The 22,622-nt window shown below is 33.6% G+C and overlaps 4 protein-coding genes across 4 annotated transcripts; all 4 read right to left on the bottom strand.

The window, feature by feature from the left end:
* Window positions 1-199: 199 nt before the first annotated feature.
* Window positions 200-9,229, bottom strand: LOC124434491 (anoctamin-5-like). Its single transcript, XM_046984388.1, has 26 exons — window positions 8,766-9,229; window positions 7,509-7,682; window positions 7,127-7,225; window positions 6,630-6,772; window positions 6,439-6,496; window positions 6,306-6,357; window positions 6,152-6,207; window positions 6,027-6,071; window positions 5,525-5,589; window positions 5,383-5,426; window positions 4,593-4,683; window positions 4,306-4,411; window positions 4,103-4,163; window positions 3,933-4,015; window positions 3,623-3,685; window positions 3,453-3,527; window positions 3,160-3,321; window positions 2,683-2,831; window positions 2,498-2,549; window positions 2,329-2,426; window positions 1,928-2,094; window positions 1,396-1,548; window positions 1,267-1,319; window positions 969-1,174; window positions 769-901; window positions 200-617 (listed from the first exon to the last, which is right to left on the bottom strand). Exons 1-26 carry the CDS (start codon window positions 9,126-9,128, stop codon window positions 483-485), a joined length of 2,886 nt encoding a protein of 961 aa, XP_046840344.1. The 5' UTR covers window positions 9,129-9,229; the 3' UTR covers window positions 200-482.
* A 1,102-nt stretch (window positions 9,230-10,331) lies between these two features.
* LOC124435308 (kelch domain-containing protein 8B-like) lies at window positions 10,332-11,408 on the bottom strand. Its single transcript, XM_046985243.1, has one exon. The coding sequence runs from the start codon at window positions 11,406-11,408 to the stop codon at window positions 10,332-10,334; it is 1,077 nt and encodes a 358-aa protein (XP_046841199.1).
* Window positions 11,409-12,922: 1,514 nt separating this feature from the next.
* LOC124435307 (integrator complex subunit 2-like) lies at window positions 12,923-15,395 on the bottom strand. Its single transcript, XM_046985242.1, has 3 exons — window positions 15,168-15,395; window positions 14,278-14,548; window positions 12,923-13,512 (listed from the first exon to the last, which is right to left on the bottom strand). The coding sequence occupies exons 1-3, from the start codon at window positions 15,393-15,395 to the stop codon at window positions 13,229-13,231; spliced, it is 783 nt and encodes a 260-aa protein (XP_046841198.1). The 3' UTR covers window positions 12,923-13,228.
* A 4,477-nt stretch (window positions 15,396-19,872) lies between these two features.
* On the bottom strand, window positions 19,873-20,949 carry LOC124435304 (kelch domain-containing protein 8B-like). Its single transcript, XM_046985241.1, has one exon. It carries the CDS (start codon window positions 20,947-20,949, stop codon window positions 19,873-19,875), a length of 1,077 nt encoding a protein of 358 aa, XP_046841197.1.
* Between the last annotated feature and the right edge of the window lie 1,673 nt (window positions 20,950-22,622).

The following is a 22,622-nucleotide window of genomic DNA, read 5'->3' as shown; positions in this document are numbered from 1 at the left end:
CCAGTTGTAACCTAAACCTTAAATATTTATTGATAGAAAATATAAATATGATTTTCTTTTATAAAAAAGCCTTGATTTAAGTCGATTCAATTACCAAAAAGTGCTGGAAATTTATAAAATATTTATCTTTATTTTTGAGGTTAAGGTTTGATATATTTTTTTTATATTCCTTATCAGTCAACACAAACGATACATCTCATACAACAATGTACTGAGTTTAATAATAAGACATTTCACAAGAAATATATGTAGGGATAAAACCTTAAATGGTATTATATAAAATTTGTTCACACACATACATATATATAAATAGTATTAGAGCATTATTCGTGTTAATTGGCTAAAGTACGCTTTTAAACATTAATTTTCCTCAGTGACGAAAGACTATATCTAATGAATGTTAGTATTGTACTTAGTATAAAATCTTTGAAACATATCAATAATGCTATGTTTTTTTTGCAAAATGCACGACACGAATGAATTCAAGCAACGTCATTCGTCCTATCGCGCAATATGTTTTTCGCAAGGTATGCTTCGCGTTTTATCTGATTGTCAAGTCTTTTGGGTCGATCCGGAATGCAGTAAGCGACTATGAACGTTAGACCAAACACAAAAATCTAAAAATCAAACAAAAAATTATGTGGATCATAAAATTAACAAAAAACACCTCACCAAACCATGACTGGAAGGAGGGGAGGGGATAGTACATTTGGAGCATGGAGGGAAATGGAGTTGAGTTGCAGGATGAACTGAAACAGGTAAACTTACGAAAAAGGCGATAACGAAGAACAACTGTGCAGACAGTATTTGCCAATAGTCTTTGGAAAATTCGTAATTATTGGTTAAATTTCCATATGGGTTTTCATCCATTGACAAAGGTTTAACTCTGTAACCACGATATCTAGAAAATAAGGATGTTGTTCGCTAATTTTGTCAAAATGTAAATAAATAATTTTTACATGACTAACCTACAACTCGGTAAACCAAGACCACATCCATTTATTTGAAACGAATCCGTCAGGTTCATTTTTGGTTTTTCGTCACTAGGATAATCGCGAGTATCAAAACAGGACAAACTTGTTTCAAGATATCCCCTTAAACTGCCGTCTTTGCTAGAATTCCATTGAAAATATAACCGAGGGATGAACTCTGATACAAATGCAATAACAAAACCCTAACATAAACATAAAAACAGCATGAAAATGGTACATTTGAAGAGCGTTGCTGAATCACAATTTTCCCTTATAATGTAAACTACAAACTTACATTTATAAGAACAGAAAAAATAGCGACTCCTTTGAGAATTGAATACCAAATACCTGAATAAAACACATGAATGAAAATAATTGATAGGTTTTACAATTGCATGTAAAATTGGACGAATCTTCAACTCACCAATATCTTCGGCTCGGGCTGCTCTCGGTCGTCTATAGTCTCGAATGAACTTGTAGGCATCGAGACGTATTTCAAATAGATTGTTTAGCCATGCAAACAACGGGCCAAGGGGAAAGGCTGTCACAAAAATTGTGATGAAACCAAACTGGATAACTGAAGATTGAAAAATGACATTCATTTTTTTTTATTGCTAAAATTTCAATGTATTTGGATATGTTTAGCAATTTCTAAGTAAATGAACGAGAAAATAAAGCATTTATAAAAGACAAAATACGCAAACCTTTTGGATAACTGAATATAGATTCCTGGAACGACTATAATAAAATCTTAAATGCTTACTACACAAACTTAATATTTATAAGTAGTTACTTCGGCATGTGGACTAAATCGATAAAAAACAAACTTTATGTACTTAAAGGATTATTTTCAACTTAATCAGACAAAAAGATGATCCGGATCGAACAGAAATCAATTGATCAATGTTAATTACGACTAAAGTTTTTACCGACAAATGATAAATCAGATTACTTACCCATTTCAAGATATTCGTAAAACAAAGCATTTCGCTGTATAGGAGTTAAATAATAGTCAGCCTTCCATTGTACTTCAGAGATTGGACCTTTATCGTCGTCTTCCACGTCTTTACCCCTAAACTTGTCTAAGATGTTTCCACGCCTTTTCCACCAATTCTTCAATTTTCTTTGAAGTGAAATATATAGGAAATATTAGTAATAACAAGTGGAAGAAACATGCTCATATCGTGGCCAATGCTAACACGAACACATTAATATGATAGTACTAAAATTGTAGAAAGATAATTTTTAAATGAAATGTTTTGTTCAGGTTTTAGTAATGTGACGTCATTGATACAAAATTTTCGCCGAACAAATAATTAGAAAAAAATTACTATTCTTATAAAATATTCTTCCTTACGGTAAGAATAACTCCACAGCAGTATTGAAGATCTGTTTACCAATCATAATGATTGCAAGCTGGATGGTCAACTCGATCATACAACCAGCGGCGTTACACTGTTGAGAAACGTTATGTAAACTTTACTAGAAATAACTATTGATCCACGCAAGCATTGGGAGTTACGAACCTCTTCCTGACGAAAGCCGAAGATTCTGTTATAATCTCCAGGTCGACCAGGACTGTAAAAAAGAGAGAAGATACATCTTGTCATAAACAATAACACGACATAAGACGTGGGTAGAGCATGAGAAAGAAAACAAAAAAATAATTAAATTACATATATAACAGAACATAGGTAACCATATTACTCACTTTAGTTTACCAAAAGCGATGTAAAATAAAGAGGAATAATAGTTGACGAACTGAAACATGTACATTTTAATTGTAAAACTATCGTCGTAACTTGACTGTGTCCGTGGTAATTCCAACTCAGTGAGAAAGTACGCAAGTCTTTCGTAAGCCTAGACAACACAGTTGAATGAAAAAAGTGAGAGATTGAAGAAGGTCGCCAATTTATTATGGCAGTGCCATTAAATCGTGAAGATAGCCGTACAGATGAAAAAAAAAGATCCAACGAGAACGTTTCGCAGTAAAATATAATACGCTGCAACGACTCAATGCTTATTTTATACAAATCGTTTTTATACAGCTTCGACAAAATACGTGCAAAAACGTTCGTTGATTTATTTTAAATCAAAGCAAAAACGACCACAGTCATTTGAATGCACGTTAAAGTCTGTTTATCTTGAAGCCTATTTAAAACTATAAATTATTAAAATATTTACTTACATAACTCAGCAGTAATATAATGATTAAATTTAGAAGAGCTCCAGTTACTGTAACAGAAAAGCTTATTGTTGTGATGCTATCATCTGCCGCAGCCGTCAGGGCAGCAAATACAGCAAGTCGATAAACAATTACACCAAATACACACGCCACCACAAGGCAAATCTGAAATATAAATCAATAACGAACCATCAATTTTTGCCACGATGTTTTGAAACTATTTCACAAAATTTTTGCCAATGGAGTAGTTAATCACCCAATTTATATATGACACAGAGTGTACTTTTATAGCCTACCATAAGAAGTACAGATGCTAAACTACAAACAAAGCGAGGAACTTTATTTCGAGTAGGATAATACGCTTCTTGAGCCTACATAGTGGTACATAGATGAACGTGAGAAACATCGCTAATGACAAACAAATACAAAATATATGTAAGAAATAAAAAAAAATATCAAATATAACCTCTGTAATAGGATTATTTCGTTTTTCCAAACAAACAACTTCGTACTCGGGTCGAATAGGATCCTAAATAAATAATTAACAAAGGATTGTCTCCACACTTTTCCCAATACTGTCTTCCTTTAGGGCAATACACAAAGCACAAAAATAATCTTTACACATCGAGATTAATTTTCCCAACGCATTTAGATACAAATATATCCTTCTTATTCCAATTACATACATTATTATCCTTCTGAGTCTACTTACATACATTATTATCCTTCTGAGTCTACGTACATACATTATTATCCTTCTGAGTCCACTTACATACCTCTTCATCTTCAAAACCAAGAAGATCCCAGTTATACGCAATCTCTATTTGTCGTCGTTTCCAGAACTCAAGAAACATTGTCGCTATATGTTAATATGTAAAGTCGACGATATAAAAAATAAGCTTTACCACTAAGAATAATAAGAAAATATCGTGGTAGCTTTACTCACACCAAAACGACATAAATATTGAAAAAAAAACGGTGAATTCATTGTCAAAAATGTAGGCTGCCTATAAATGGAAAGAAATAAAAGAAGTAGTTGAAGATCATTACAAACGTTATCAAGCAATACCCTAGCATACCCTTGCATACCCTTGCATACCCTAGCATACCCTTGCATACCCTTGCATACCCTAGCATACCCTTGCATACCCTTGCATATCCACAGGTTTCGTATAAATAAAAGTAATCACACTTTTTATCACAACGAGGACACATCGCAAAGGCTGTCTTGAGTGTTTCGTTACAAATAATATTCCTAGTAAAGGGAGAAAAATTAATTCATGATAAATACAAAAATACTAGTCGCATAAAACGTTTAATTTTTCATGAGAACATTCAAAATACTGTTTTTCCATTCGGACCATTGAAGACTTTAAATATTAACAAAATTGATCATTTCATATTTAGTGCAATAAATTTTCAAACTTTAAACTTACAATGGTGTATAATCTCCAAAACGAGCCAAACCGTATATAACGTTGATAATACCAATAATGGCAGGAGGAAACAGGAAAATGGTATAAAAACCTAAAAAGATTACAAAACAAGGTATTACAAAACAGTTAAACGGATACATCTATGTTGCACAGAGTAACAAAGCCACTTCGTAAGTTTTGGTGACGTCATGTAAATTCCAGTACAAACATTAGCATTTCTTCTTGTTTACAGTGAGTTATCACAGAAAAAATTGCATGATACGAGCACACGTACAGGACTCTGGGTATGCCACTGACTGCACAGTTACATATGTTGCATGTTACTCAGTTCTATGTTGCATGTTACTCAGTTCTATGTTGCATGTAACTCAGTTCTATGTTGCATGTTACTCAGTTCTATGTTGCATGTTACTCAGTTCTATGTTGCATGTTACTCAGTTCTATGTTGCATGTTACTCAGTTCTATGTTGCATGTTACTCATTTCTATGTTGCATGTTACTCAGTTCTATGTCGCATGCTACTCAGTTCTATGTTGCATGTTACTCAGTTCTATGTTACATGTTACTCATTTCTATGTTGCATGCTACTCAGTTCTATGTTGCATGTTACTCAGTTCTATGTTACATGTTACTCATTTCTATGTTGCATGTTACTCAGTTCTATGTTGCATGTTACTCAGTTCTATGTTGCATGTTACTCAGTTCTATGTTGCATGTTACTCAGTTCTATGTTGCATGTTACTCAGTTCTTTGTTGTTGACACTAATATTTGCAACAAGAATGTACGTACCAAGCCATGCAAAATATATTCCGATTTTTTCTCCAAAGTATTTTCTGAAATTGAAGAATGGAAAATTTCATAATATGTATTTTAGTTATACTGACGACGTCCTCAAAGTGATTCTGAACAAAACTCTTTATAGTGAAAATACCTGATCAAATTAAAAGGCTGTCTTTTGTAAAATCTTCTAAACTTTCCCCAAACATTGTATAGGATCTGAAACAAAGAATTGTTCAAAGAATTGTTCAAAGTAAAGACGTTTTTACAGGTTAAGGTTGTTTGAAACAAATGCTAGATTATCTACTCAAGTGATTTTTAGTCGTCGTCGTTTTAAGTGTCAGAAGTTGTCAAAGGCAAAGATAACCTAAAGATCAAATCGTGAAAGATCAGGCGATATTTTTCTAAGGTTTAAAACTCTTCGCATACATAATAACAACATTTTGTAGGTAAAATAAAATCCAAGAATAAAGAAGTTACAGCGATATTTCAGTAACATGATTTCACTCCTGTATAGCGACATATTTATATAAATTATAATGTTGACTTGCATCTCAGTATTTTTTACCACTTAAATTAGGCTCGTATTGTTTCTACATTTTAGAGAGTTTGAAGGCAAACATGAAAAGTTTATTTTTAAGATAAAATATAAAAACCTGTCTTTCTGTGGGTTTTGAATCAGACGAAGGCTTGTGATACCCCTTTAAACATCATAAGAAAAAACTAACCATCCAATAAAATACATTTCACAACTTTGGTTAAGAATACTTTAAATATATACCTCGTGAAGTGGGTAAGCAGCAGAGTATGAAAGGTTAGAAACCAATCGATCAATACCTGATAATTTAAAAGTATGTACATATGATAAAGTATGAATTTTATGCTAGAATTTGGTCTACAGTATACATGTATTAATAATTCGCGTTCAACTTTACCAATTTTTTGGTTTTCTTCGTCATAAGGTGTTGATTTTAAAATGTGATAAACCTAGCCATGAAAACATTGCAATTATAGTAACAATTCATACAATGATGTCACAATTCAACCTTGGATATAACTTTGACTTACAATAAAACTTCTTTGACTGTTGGTGAAAAATGTTTCTTTGTCTTCATGACCTTTAAAACTGGAAAACAATGATTTGCACCAATAACAACTCTCAAGCTTGGGATCAAAGAAAAATGATTGATTCTGCCAATTAGGGTATTGGTACATTTTTTGTGTAGTGGCATGATAAACATACATTCATAGCAACTTACTTTTCTATTTTATCTCTTTTGAAGGCACATGTGAAGTAGTTTACCGCAACAGGCACCTCAGTTTTGCTGATTTCAAAAGGATTATTAATTTGAAAATATCCCAACAGTTTATCAATACAACCTTTATCGTCATAATCATTTTCCTATAAATCAGATATTTATATTTATATGAAAGAAGTCAATAGGAACATGTTTTAATGGTTTTCCTTATACCAGTGTGCGAATTAACGGTGTGCAATGTGCAATTTGCACATTGTTTTAGCTAAAATGAAAACAATTGCACATCTCTTTTTCAAACGATGTGCAAAAATCAGCGGTTTTAACGAAAAACACTGTCATATGAATTTGTTCACGTTTAAAAATATTAATTTAACGTAATATCGATTTGATTATGCCTGTAAAGAAACCCTTTTGTCAAAAAAATTGCACATCGTTTTTTCTGAACTAATTCGCACACTGATACAACAAATGGTAATGTTTGGTTAATCATAACATACAAATGTTGGCATTTTCATCATCAATTCTTCTGCTCCTTTTGCCAAAACATCCCAAGGAGCGTGAATCTTGATGTAAACTGTCTTGTTGTCCATTGATGCCTGATTAAAAGTTTTATTTTAACTCAATCAACATTGAACATATTTTATCATGCTTTTGACCACCTGGGAGTGTAAAGTATTTGAATGACTGTATATTGTATAGGTATACAGGTAACATAGACAGTAAATGATATTTGAAAGTAATAGACACATGTGTTAAAGTATACAAATTTGTTTTAAAGTTAAAAACATGTTTGTTAAAGTTAAAGACATGTGTTTGTTAAAGTTAAAGACATGTGTTTGTTAAAGTTAAAGACATGTGTGTGTTAAAGTAAAGACAAACCTCAAAATCTTCTTGTTCAAGCTGCAATCCTTGCTTCTTCAGATGTGCCTCAAAATGCTTTCGTTTCTCTTTTCTTTTTTCCTGCCATTCAGTTGATTTATCAGAATGTTCTTCATATGCAAGGACATAATCAATTCTTCTTTTTTCATCAAGAAAACATAGCTGCTTTGATGACTGCAATCACAACAAAAAATTAACTTTAACCATTTTTATTTCTTGACAATCTCAATTGTGTTAGAAAATATTAACTGTACAGCAATTACGGTTTATGCTATTATTTGCAATAATGAGTTTAAATGTGTTTTTCCTTCCTCAAAATTTAGTCCAATGGTTAAGATTTTACCCTCAAAGAGTAGGATGGTTTAATTTATTGCTCATGATGATATGTCTAAAAAGATAACATTCTTCCAACTGGCTAAGCTCTTAGTTTCTATAAATGGTCATATTAAAACAAAAGTTTTCGCTTTTTCTTATCCAAGTTGGTAAAAGTAAAAAACATAAACATAGCACAATTTTCAAACATCAACATAATCATTTGTAGCTTTCTTCTCTTTCTTCAAAAGTGGTTTAGAAAAATTATGACAGATATTACTAAACATTACAATGTTTTTCCCTTCCTACAAATACTTGCAGGGAGAAAAGAATCGAAATAAACGCACAATCATTTCGATGAAAACTTCTGCGTCGTGTGTAAAAAATATTAAAATTCCTTTCATAAAATGAGAAATTACTAAGATGCCATATCGTAATACAGGCATGACGCATATGAGTACACAAAGTACGTTTCGCCGTACCTCGCTGAAAAATGTAGCTAGTTTTTTTAAGATGTAAACAAATAGAGCTCAAAATAATTTGTTCAGTCATGCAAAAACGTAATGAATGTTAGATGTTTCGTCTGTGTTGTTAGTAGACGTCTTACTGTTGGCCAATATGCAAAATTTAACATTTTATTGAGCGAGTGAATGAACAAATACAACAAAACTATTCAAGGCATTCTTGCGAGATGTTGATGAAAATGCAACAAGAGTACAACTATACAACATGAATCAATTATGCACGTTACTTGATAAAAAATAAATAAAAAGTTTAAAATAAAAATTTAAGAACATTAAAATATTTCAATATTACGATGTGTACACAAAATTCGTAACAAAGCCTGGCGAACAGTAATTTTAATCACTTGGATAGTTCAATCATCATCATAACTTTGCACAAAATGCAATATAAGCTGCAAATTTAAAATCACAAAATACTAACTTTAATTCGAGAAGCTGCATCATCTGACAGTTGTTGATCTCCCTCATTCACAGGCTCGTTCACATCAACGTTCGCTTCAATTTTGGGATCTGCTGGATAAATTGCTTCTTTAAAACCAATTTCTGGGTTCGAGGTGTCTTCCTTCGGTTGTGGTCTATCATATCCCGGCTCAGGCGTGCCAGGATAGGAAACAGACGATGTCGGAGGATAGTAAGGTGTCTGTTCGTAGCTTTGTTGATTGCTTGGAGTTAGTGGTATAAAATTTTGAAAACCAATAGGCGCTGGTGGATAAAGATTTTGTTCATCAGACGGAGGATAAGCTCTTTGATAACTAAACTGTCCTTCTGAAGGAGGATATGACATTTTTAAAACAGAAATACACAAGTTTTCTTACATACAAAATTGGCTTCGAATTTACAGCAAATTTACATTCACACATTTGCCCAACGTTGCCAGTCAGTGTTGCCACTCCAAAATTTAAAATTTCACTATATTGGTGATATGAAAATTTCACTATTTGGGTGTCTATTAAATAGCAAGACAGGAATTTTTGTTACTACCGTGGTTTTTGTAACGACAAAAACCTTGAGATCATTTCCAGAATAACTAAAGTTTAAAATGTTTGTTCAATTCAACATTTTCATACATTCATATAAAATACGCTTCATTACAAAGAAGTTCGAATATTTTGGTAAACATCGGTAAATTCTGTCATAAAGCCATATTTCTCCAAAATACATGCACTCACTAGTTGTTTAAATGTTTTACGCACTACTTCATAAAGTATGACATGTTTTGAACGAGGTACAACATCATGTTGAAGGGAATGTAACGTTTTGTCATTTATTACACCATTCTCGTGCTCAACAAAACCATGATCAAACAATACTTCACTGTTTTCTGTTGTCTTCTTGTGGAAATCTTGAATCATGTTATAATAGCGAGAAAGATCTAAATGAACAATTTTCATAAAGTTACTGAAATGCCATCAGCTATCGCGACAATTACGATAAATATCAAAAGTTTTCAGTTTTTCACTATCACGATCATGTCTGTTTTCGTCTTTTATCATCATATAAAGGAGAAAAGGGATTTAATCTTTCAAAACACAGAATAAAAAAGAAATGAGAGACGTTTGTTGATAAAATACATATTAGATCTAACTACAATGCTGAAATTAGGCTGTAACAAATTTCACTTCAACAAAAAACTGTACTTGAGACAAATCGAACAAATACCAAATCACTGACAATACAAAAACTCTCTCATATATTTTAATGTAACATGCCGATAGTTAAGTACAACAATACATTGAATACTCTATGCAATGATATATGCAGTTAAAAAAATCTAAAAATCTTGCAAAGAAGATTCACAGCTCAAATTGTAACGCGCTGATGTTGAGAGTAGACATTAAATGGTAAACATTAAAAAATCTTACATCAAAGATTCTTAGATATGCAAGTAAATAAAACTCATGACGTTAAATGTTATATTTAATATGTGAATGCCAACGTAATTCAATGATTTGTTCAGTTATATAGATCGAAACAACAATATATCCAATCATATTACGACAGCCGTGGCCAGATATCGCCCTTCATTCATTGAAGGCACTTCAGTCCAAACATTACATGTGAAGCTGAAATATTCTACTGATTTGAGATAATCCAGCCCAGTTCCATCTCCCAAACCGCCAACTGCAAACACGTTATCACCAACTGTAACTGCTGTGCAACCACATCGCTTCTTCATCATGTTGGGAAGCAGTGAGCTACAACCAGTGGTAATGTTGTACATCAAAGCTTTATCAAGTATAGCACCATCGTGTCCTCCTTTTCCTCCAAGAATTATGATATTATCATTCCAAACCGTGAAGCCCATTTGAGTGACCGCATACGATAGAGGTTGCATTCTTGTCCACGTGTTTGTTGCCTGGTCAAACACGTGAACGTCACTCGTTATATCATTGTGGGATGAGCTCCGTTGACCACCGAAAATATAAACTTTACCATTGATCACAACAGCTCCATGATGATACAGGGGGTTAGGTAAACGCGAATGCAACCTTATGGTAAAGGGTGACGTCAGCATCATTTCATAAACACTATCGCTTATCTTATGGAGCATTCTTCCTAACTGACCACCAGTGACCAAAAGACAATCTTCATGAACAACACATGCGTGGCCACTGCACGGTTTAGGCAAACGGATTTGAGAATTCACCCACTTTGCATTCTCCTGTTCAAGATCTAATACTTCCATAGTATCAGTAGGAGAATCTCGAACACCGCAGTTCCCGTTTCTTCCACCAACGACAATCATGTGACCTTGGTATAGGACAGAGCACGCGCTTTGACGATTTCGACTCATGTTAGCTTTGCGTTGCCATGTTCGATGTGCGACATCAAAAATCATAGAAGATTTCAAACCACCACCAGTTACAATAATCTGAGCATTTGTTGATAAAGTTGGCGTGTAACGTTTATTCAACATCTTTTTGCCATCCAACGACATGCCTCTCATCATTAACAAAATTTCTTGCTGTTTAAGGCGAATTTTAAACATTTCTGCTTTAAAAATAAGCAATTCGCGTCTTTCATGATTATCTTTTGTTTCGTTATCATCACAACTGTCAACCATCGTTTCTAGATCGGGAATTATCGTTAGATTATCGACGACATCTACAAGAAAGCGTTGAGGTTTTCGTAACATTTCAACTGACAGTTCATCTTTACAAGTTGGACAAGTATTGAAAAACGTCAAATGTTCATGAATACATTCACGACAGAAGTGATGTTCATTTTCAACACACTGCACAGGATCTTTAAGAATTTCCATGCAAATCACACATCGCAGATTTTCCTTGATAAGTAAACGAAGAATTTCACTGTGAGGTTGTGTTTCACTTGACTTTTCCATGTAATCAACCCTATTAGCAACTTTTTTAACCTTAACTCAGACACATTACGCCTCTAAATTGACATCCAACACAGTAATTGAACATATTTATAAAGTATAGCACACAATGTGGTCTTGCTAAAAGGAAGTAATTTCAAAACGAAAAATGCTCTTTGAAAGAGGTTTTTAAGAGTTAAAGATAAATAAAGACATTTAAGAAACATGAAATATATCAACAACATCTGCTGCTGTTTATTAAAGCAATTTCCTTTTCAGCGATAATATTGTTGTGTTACCATAATTTCGTAAAAGCACTATTGCTATTTAATATACACGACGACTTTTTTTAAAATAGACATGTTTCGTCATCTAATGATGCCATCTTCAATATGAGTGAGATAATGATACAAGGGAACATACAAGTAATATGATACAGAAATTACAACAATAAAAAGGAAATAAGATAAATTAATGGAGAGCGTTCGAGCGTATTATAAACTAAATATTGTATTGAATTTAAAACTTGAACAGGTCAGGTTAGTTTATTAATGTTGCTTCTTTGATTTTGTGTGTGTCGATGATTTTGCAAGATGGTGAATAGTTGGTTTTACATGAGTGAGATTAAGGTGTCGACAGATATGAGAGTTTTGTCTCTTGTGGTATGTTCCCTGATTCTGGTATATGAATTCAAGCGTGATGTAAATACAGAAACTTCGCGCCATTTATCAGAATGAACATCCCGCAAACAATTGAGAGGTTTTAAGATAAAGATAAATAAAGACATTTAAGAAACATGAAATATGTCTACAACATCTGCTGCTGTTTAAGCAATTTCCTTTTCAGCGATAATATTGTTGTGTTACCATAATTTCGTAATTATCACATGGCATTATAGAATATTAAAAATGTAGACACTTTAATAATGGACATGAACAATAATCATGTCTCGAGAATCATAAAAATCATATCAATTGACGATAATTGTCAGAAAATTGTGAAATATTTTCCGTTTTTTTTAACAAGAACAACAAAACAGGTAAATTTAGAGTCGAAGGCCTGACCTCGAATTTGCGTGACACGGAGTAACAAACAAGATTATAAAATGTGAAAAATTTGTTCGTCAAACTGTTCCTCTATCTGGAGCAATCATATATATCATTAAATATTTATCTCTTTCATGTCATTGAACAACTCCACTAAAATGACATCATAATAGTTAATGTTGTAGGGAGTGTCTATTAGAGACGAGGCACAAACACATATGTGAAGCGTTTATTTGATAAGGTGCGTATACTATCAACAAAGTACATTTTTAAATGCTGTCATTTCGTCAGGGCAAAATTTCAAAATTATTTTGGAAAGATGGTAGATTATAGCTGAACATAGAAACTTTATTCTAGTTTGTGGAAAATAGCCAAAATGCAGAATGGCTTAGAACATTCGAGTTATGAATAAACGTGGGGAAGAAACGACAAAAATCTTGAGATCATTTCCAGAATAACTAAAGTTTAAAATGTTTGTTCAATTCTACATTTTCCTACATTCATATGAAATACGTTTCATTACAAAGAAGTTCGAGTATTTTGGTAAACATCGGTAAATTCTGTCGTAAAGCCATATTTCTCCAAAATACATGCACTCACTAGTTGTTTGAATGTTTTACACACTACTTCATAAAGTAAGACATGTTTTGAACGAGGTACAACATCATGTTGAAGGGAATGTAACGTTTTGTCATTTATTACACCATTCTCGTGCTCAACAAAACCATGATCAAACAATACTTCACTGTTTTCTGTTGTCTTCTTGTGGAAATCTTGAATCATGTTATAATAACGAGAAAGATCTAAATGAATAAAGAACAATTTTCATAAAGTTACTGAAATGCCATCAGCTATCGCGATAATTACGATAAATATGAAAAGTTTTCTGTTTTTCACTATCACAATCATGTCTGTTTTCGTCTTTTATCTTCATCCTTCTCGTTAACCCAGGAGAAAAATTTAATATAAGATAAAATCTTGGGGCAGGCTATGACTTCATATTTAGGTATTTATCATTATACTATTGCCGTGTCACTTTTGTCTCAAGTAAAAACCGGTTTTTAAAAGTCACGTTCCTTTCTTTATTCATAATGCATAACAAAAAGAAGTAGACAAATTTTAGTAATCTGATTCTGATAGTGCTTTATGCTCGGTTAGCTCGGCTGAAAAATGTGCATTAGCACCAGCAGTACTGTTGTCCGGAAATTTCTAAAAAAATTACTTGCGGGAAAAAATTTTGTGTCTTACAATACGTTTTTCGAAAGTATAGAGCATATTTGGAATACAGTTGCACGAAACATTAAGTCAGATGATTATGTAATCTGTACTCCGTAAATCAAACAATACCATTTAGAAATTTGCCTGTAACAGAGAACTGCGATGAGTAAAGAAATGTTTTCAATTGTTATTAATGAAGCATTTTCGGTGGAATAATTTATTTTTGATATTTTCAGCCAGAAAGTGAAATAGTTTATCCAGGACTGCCTTGTGTAAGCTAAATAACTGCAGGGTCGTTGATGATATAACTCATATAAGTCAAAATGAAGAATGATGTAATAAACACATACCTAGATCGTCGTCACAAGTCTCAGCAGCACGTGACGCTGCAAGCTGACCAATCAACAATAACAATGATGACGTATCCACGGAAAGTGGAGGAAATGCTCTACAGAATCGTGGCAAGCATTCACAAGCAGGAATGAAGAATTTTGCACACCTGTCTCCCGGCAACGCTTCGCATAATGACGTCAAACGACTGATGACATACTTGGCAACATCCAATGCCTTTTGCAATGGGAACTGAACACATAAATACGAAGAAAGCTGAACAGCAAACAACTACAAAAAAGAGAATATTTTAAAAATGATTGTATTAACAAAAAATAGGAAAGGGATTTAATCTTTCAAAACACAGAATAAAAAAGAAATGAGAGACGTTTGTTGATAAAATACATATTAGATCTAACTGTAATGCTGAAATTAGGCTGTAACACATTTCACTTCAACAAAAAACTGCACTTGAGACAAATCGAACAAATATCAAATCACTGACAATACAAAAACTCTGTCATATATTTTAATGTAACATGCCGATAGTTAAGTACAACAATACATTGAATACTCTATGCAATGATATATGCAGTTAAAAAATCTAAAAATCTTGCAAAGAAGATTCACAGCTCAAATTGTAACGCGCTGATGTTGAGAGTAGACATTAAATGGTAAACATTAAAAAATCGTACATCAAAGATTCTTAGATATGCAAATAAATAAAACTCATGACGTTAAATGTTATATTTAATATGTGAATACCAACGTAGTTCAATGATTTGTTCAGTTATATAGATCGAAACAGCAATATATCCAATCATATTACGACAGCCGTGGCCAGATATCGCCCTTCATTCATTGAAGGCACTTCAGTCCAAACATTACATGTGAAGCTGAAATATTCTACTGATTTGAGATAATCCAGCCCAGTTCCATCTCCCAAACCGCCAACTGCAAACACGTTATCACCAACTGTAACTGCTGTGCAACCACATCGCTTCTTCATCATGTTGGGAAGCAGTGAGCTACAACCAGTGGTAATGTTGTACATCAAAGCTTTATCAAGTATAGCACCATCGTGTCCTCCTTTTCCTCCAAGAATTATGATATTATCATTCCAAACCGTGAAGCCCATTTGAGTGACCGCATACGATAGAGGTTGCATTCTTGTCCACGTGTTTGTTGCCTGGTCAAACACGTGAACGTCACTCGTTATATCATTGTGGGATGAGCTCCGTTGACCACCGAAAATATAAACTTTACCATTGATCACAACAGCTCCATGATGATACAGGGGGTTAGGTAAACGCGAATGCAACCTTATGGTAAAGGGTGACGTCAGCATCATTTCATAAACACTATCGCTTATCTTATGGAGCATGCTCCTAACTGACCACCAGTGACCAAAAGACAATCTTCATGAACAACACATGCGTGGCCACTGCACGGTTTAGGCAAACGGATTTGAGAATGCACCCACTTTGCATTCTCCTGTTCAAGATCTAATGCTTCCATAGTATCAGTAGGAGAATCTCGAACACCGCAGTTCCCGTTTCTTCCACCAACGACAATCATGTGACCTTGGTATAGGACAGAGCACGCGCTTTGACGATTTCGACTCATGTTAGCTTTGCGTTGCCATGTTCGATGTGCTACATCAAAAATCATAGAAGATTTCAAACCACCACCAGTTACAATAATCTGAGCATTTGTTGATAAAGTTGGCGTGTAACGTTTATTCAACACCTTTTTGCCATCCAACGACATGCCTCTCATCATTAGCAAAATTTCTTGCTGTTTACGGCGAATTTTCATCATTTCTGCTTTAAAAATAAGCAATTCGCGTCTTTCATGATTATCTTTTGTTTCGTTATCATCACAACTGTCAACCATCGTTTCTAGATCGGGAATTATCGTTAGATTATCGACGACATCTACAAGAAAGCGTTGAGGTTTTCGTAACATTTCAACTGACAGTTCATCTTTACAAGTTGGACAAGTATTGAAAAACGTCAAATGTTCATGAATACATTCACGACAGAAGTGATGTTCATTTTCAACACACTGTACAGGATCTTTAAGAATTTCCATGCAAATCACACATTGTAGATTTTCCTTGATAAGTAAACGAAGAATTTCACTGTGAGGTTGTGTTTCACTTGACTTTTCCATGTAATCAACCCTGTTAGCAACTTTTTCAACCTTAACTCAGACACATTACGCCTCTAAACTGACATCCAACACAGTAATTGAACATATTTATAAAGTATAGCATACAATGTGATCTTGCGTAAAGGAAGTAATTTCAAAAACGAAAAATGCTCTTTGAAAGAGGTTTTTAAGAGTTAAAGATAAATAAAGACATTTAAGAAACATGAAATATATCAACAACATCTGCTGCTGTTTATTTTAAGCAATTTCCTTTTCAGCGATAATATTGTTGTGTTACCATAATTTCGTAGAAGCACTATTGCTATTTAATATACACGACGACTTTTTTTAAAATAGACATGTTTCGTCATCTAATGATGCCATCTTCAGTATGAGTGAGATAATGATACAAGGGAACATACAAGTAATATGATACAGAAATTACAACAATAAAAAGGAAATAAGATAAATTAATGGAGAGCGTTCGAGCGTATTATAAACTAAATATTGTATTGAATTTAAAAACTTGAACATTGAGGTCAGGGTTAGTTTTATTAATGTGGGTGCTTCTTTTAAGGAGAATGAGGTGTCAGTGTCGATGATTTTGATGAATAGTTGGTTTTACAGGTGTCGGTAGATATGAGCGTTTTTGTCTCTTGTGGTATGTTCCCTGATTCTGGTATATGAATTCAATTGCGCGTGATGTAATTTCCGATACATTGGCGAAACTTCGCGCCATTTATCCACCAGAATCAGGGAACATACCACAACAAACAAACGAAAAATGCTCTTTGAAAGAGGTTTTTAAGAGTTAAAGATAAATAAAGACATTTAAGAAACATGAAATATATCAAAACATCTGCTGCTGTTTATTAAAGCAATTTCCTTTTCAGCGATAATATTGTTGTGTTACCATAATTTCGTAATTATCACAAGGCATTATAGAATATTAAAAAATGTAGATACTTTAACAATGGACATGAACGATAATCATGTCTCGAGAATCATAAAAATCATATCAATTGACGATAATTGTCAGAAAATTGTGAAATATTTTCCGTTTTTTTTAACAAGAACAACAAAACAGGTAAATTTAGAGTCGAAGGCATGTCCTCGAATTTGCGTGACATGGAATAACAAACAAGACATAAAATGTAAAAAATTTGTTCGTCAAACTGTTCCTCTATCTGGAGCAATCATATATATCATTAAATATTTATCTCTTTCATGTCATTGAACAACTCCACTAAAATGACATCATAATAGTTAATGTTGTAGGGAGTGTCTATTAGAGACGAGGCACAAACACATATGTGAAGCGTTTATTTGATAAGGTGCGTATACTATCAACAAAGTACATTTTTAAATGCTGTCATTTCGTCAGGGCAAAAATTTCAAAAATTATTTTGGGAAGATGGTAGATTATAGCTGAACATAGAAACTTTATTCTAGTTTGTGGAAAATAGCCAAAATGCAGAATGGCTTAGAACATTCGAGTTATGAATAAACGTGGGGAAGAAACGACAAAAATCTTGAGATCATTTCCAGAATAACTAAAGTTTAAAATGTTTGTTCAATTCTACATTTTCCTACATTCATATGAAATACGTTTCATTACAAAGAAGTTCGAGTATTTTGGTAAACATCGGTAAATTCTGTCGTAAAGCCATATTTCTCCAAAATACATGCACTCACTAGTTGTTTAAATGTTTTACACACTACTTCATAAAGTACGACATGTTTTGAACGAGGTACAACATCATGTTGAAGGGAATGTAACGTTTTGTCATTTATTACACCATTCTCGTGCTCAACAAAACCATGATCAAACAATACTTCACTGTTTTCTGTTGTCTTCTTGTGGAAATCTTGAATCATGTTATAATAGCGAGAAAGATCTAAATGAATAAAGAACAATTTTCATAAAGTTACTGAAATGCCATCAGCTATCGCGATAATTACGATAAATATGAAAAGTTTTCTGTTTTTCACTATCACAATCATGTCTGTTTTCGCCTTTAATCTTCATCCTTCTCGTTAACCCAGGAGAAAAATTCAATATAAGATAAAATCTTGGGGCAGGCTATGACTTCATATTTAGGTATTTATCATTATACTGATGCCGTGTCACTTTTGTCTCAAGTAAAAACCGATTTTTAAAAGTCGCGTTCCTTTCTTTATTCACAATGCATAACAAAAAGAACTAGACAAATTTTTGTAGTCTGAATCTGATGGTGCTTTATGCTCGGTTAGCTCGGCTGAAAAATGTGCATTAGCACCAGCAGTACTGTTGTCCGGAAATTTCTAAAAAAATTACACGCGAGAAAAATTTTTGTGTCTTACAATAACTTTTTCGAAAGTATAGAGCATATTTGGAATACAGTTGCACCAAACATTAAGTCAGATGATTATGTAATCTGTACTCCGTAAATCAAACAATACCATTTAGGAATTTGCCGGTAACAGAGAACTGCGATGAGCAAAGAAATGTTTTCAATTGTTATTAATGAAGCATTTTCGTTGGAAATATTTATTTTAGATATTTTCAGCCAGGAAGTGAAATAGTTTATCCAGGACTGCCTTGTGTAAGCTAAATAACTGCAGGGTCGTTGATGATATAACTCATAAAAGTCAATGAAGAATGATGTAATAATTACATACCTAGATCGTTGTCACAAGTCTCAGCAGCACGTGACGCTGCAAGCTGACCAATCAACAATAACAATGATGACGTATCCACGGAAAGTGGAGGAAATGCTCTACAGAATCGTGGCAAGCATTCACAAGCAGGAATGAAGAATTTTGCACACCTGTCTCCCGGCAACGCTTCGCATAATGACGTCAAACGACTGATGACATACTTGGCAACATCCAATGCCTTTTGCAATGGGAACTGAACACATAAATACGAAGAAAGCTGAACAGCAAACAACTACAAAAAAGAGAATATTTTAAAAATGATTGTATTAACATAAAATAGGAAAGGGATTTAATCTTTCAAAACACAGAATAAAAAAGAAATGAGAGACATTTGTTGATAAAATACATATTAGATCTAACTACAATGCTGAAATTAGGCTGTAACACATTTCACTTGAACAAAAAACTGTACTTGAGACAAATCGAACAAATACCAAATCACTGACAATACAAAAACTCTCTCATATATTTTAATGTAACATGCCGATAGTTAAGTACAACAATACATTGAATACGCTATGCAATGATATATGCAGTTAAAAAATCTAAAAATCTTGCAAAGAAGATTCACAGCTCAAATTGTAACGCGCTGATGTTGAGAGTAGACATTAAATGGTAAACATTAAAAAATCTTACATCAAAGATACTTAGATATGCAAGTAAATAAAGCTCATGACGTTAAATGTTATATTTAATATGTGTATACCAACGTAATTCAATGATTTGTTCAGTTACATAGATCGAAACAGCAATATATCCAATCATATTACGACAGCCGTGGCCAGATATCGCCCTTCATTCATTGAAGGCACTTCAGTCCAAACATTACATGTGAAGCTGAAATATTCTACTGATTTGAGATAATCCACACCAGTTCCATCTCCCAAACCGCCAACTGCAAACACGTTATCACCAACTGTAACTGCTGTGCAACCACATCGCTTCTTCATCATGTTGGGAAGCAGTGAGCTACAACCAGTGGTAATGTTGTACATCAAAGCTTTATCAAGTATAGCACCATCGTGTCCTCCTTTTCCTCCAAGAATTATGATATTATCATTCCAAACCGTGAAGCCCATTTGAGTGACCGCATACGATAGAGGTTGCATTCTTGTCCACGTGTTTGTTGCCTGGTCAAACACGTGAACGTCACTCGTTATATCATTGTGGGATGAGCTCCGTTGACCACCGAAAATATAAACTTTACCATTGATCACAACAGCTCCATGATGATACAGGGGGTTAGGTAAACGCGAATGCAACCTTATGGTAAAGGGTGTCGTCAGCATCATTTCATAAACACTATCGCTTATCTTATGGAGAATGCTCCCTAACTGACCACCAGTGACCAAAAGACAATCTTCATGAACAACACATGCGTGGCCACTGCACGGTTTAGGCAAACGGATTTGAGAATTCACCCACTTTGCATTCTCCTGTTCAAGATCTAATACTTCCATAGTATCAGTAGGAGAATCTCGAACACCGCAGTTCCCGTTTCTTCCACCAACGACAATCATGTGACCTTGGTATAGGACAGAGCACGCGCTTTGACGATTTCGACTCATGTTAGCTTTGCGTTGCCATGTTCGATGTGCGACATCAAAAATCATAGAAGATTTCAAACCACCACCAGTTACAATAATCTGAGCATTTGTTGATAAAGTTGGCATGTAACGTTTATTCAACATCTTTTTGCCATCCAACGACATGCCTCTCATCATTAGCAAAATTTCTTGCTGTTTAAGGCGAATTTTCAACATTTCTGCTTTAAAAATAAGCAATTCGCGTCTTTCATGATTATCTTTTGTTTCGTTATCATCACAACTGTCAACCATCGTTTCTAGATCGGGAATTATCGTTAGATTATCGACGACATCTACAAGAAAGCGTTGAGGTTTTCGTAACATTTCAACTGACAGTTCATCTTTACAAGTTGGACAAGTATTGAAAAACGTCAAATGTTCATGAATACATTCACGACAGAAGTGATGTTCATTTTCAACACACTGCACAGGATCTTTAAGAATTTCCCTGCAAATCACACATCGCAGATTTTCCTTGATAAGTAAACGAAGAATTTCACTGTGAGGTTGTGTTTCACTCGACTTTTCCATGTAATCAACCCTATTAGCAACTTTTTTAACCTTAACTCAGACACATTACGCCTCTAAATTGACATCCAACACAGTAATTGAACATATTTATAAAGTATAGCACACAATGTGGTCTTGCTAAAAGGAAGTAATTTCAAAACGAAAAATGCTCTTTGAAAGATGGTTTAAGAGTTAAAGATAAATAAAGACATTTAAGAAACATGAAATATATCAACAACATCTGCTGCTGTTTATTTAAGCAATTTCCTTTTCAACGATAATATTGTTGTGTTACCATAATTTCGTAAAAGCACTATTGCTAATGCGCATTTAATAAACACGACGAGTTTTTTTAAAATAGACATGTTTCGACATCTAATGATGCCATCTTCAGTATGAGTGAGATAATAAACAATACAAGGTTTATATACAAGTAATATGATACAGAAATTACAACAATATAAGGAAATAAGATAAATTAATGGAGAGCGTCCGAGCGTATTATAAACTAAATATTGTATTAAATTTAAAAACTTGAACATTGAGGTCAGGGTTAGTTTTGTTAATGTGGTGTGCAAGAGGGTGAATAGTTGGTTTTACATGAGTTAGATTTAAGTAGGTGTCGACAGATATGAGAGTTTTTGTCTGTTGTGGTATGTTCCCTTATTCTGGTGGATAAATGGCGCAAAGTTTCGCCAATGTATCGGAAATTACATCCCGCGCAATTGAATTCATATAAGATAAATAAAGACATTTAAGAAACGTGAAATATGTCTACAATATCTGCTGCTGTTTATTTAAGCAATTTCCTTTTCAGCGATAATATTGTTGTGTTACCATAATTTCGTAATTATCACATGGCATTATAGAATATTAAAAAATGTAGACACTTTAATAATGGACATGAACAATAGATCATTTCTCGAGAATCATAAAAATCATATCAATTGACGATACTTGTCAGAAAATTGTGAAATATTTTCCGTTTTTTTTTAACAGGAACAACAAATCATGTAAATTTAGAGTCGAAGGCATGACCTCGAATTTGCGTGACATGGAGTAACAAACAAGATTATAAAATGTGAAAAATTTGCTCGTCAAACTGTTCCTCTATCTGGCGCAATCATATATATCATTAAATATTTATCTCTTTCATGTCATTGAACAACTCCACTAAAATGACATCATAATAGTTAATGTTGTAGGGAGTGTCTATTAGAGACGAGGCACAAACACATATGTGAAGCGTTTATTTGATAAGGTGCGTATACTATCAACAAAGTACATTTTTAAATGCTGGCATTTCCTCAAGGCAAAAATTATTTTGGAAAGATGGTAGATTATAGCTGAACATAGAAACTTTATTCTAGTTTGTGGAAAATAGCCAAAATGCAGAATGGCTTAGAACATTCGAG

Source organism: Xenia sp. Carnegie-2017, unplaced genomic scaffold (genome assembly GCF_021976095.1).
Source record: "Xenia sp. Carnegie-2017 unplaced genomic scaffold, XeniaSp_v1 HiC_scaffold_14, whole genome shotgun sequence".
NCBI classification, from domain to species: domain Eukaryota; kingdom Metazoa; phylum Cnidaria; class Anthozoa; order Malacalcyonacea; family Xeniidae; genus Xenia; species Xenia sp. Carnegie-2017.
This window is presented reverse-complemented; position numbering and strand designations above follow the sequence as displayed.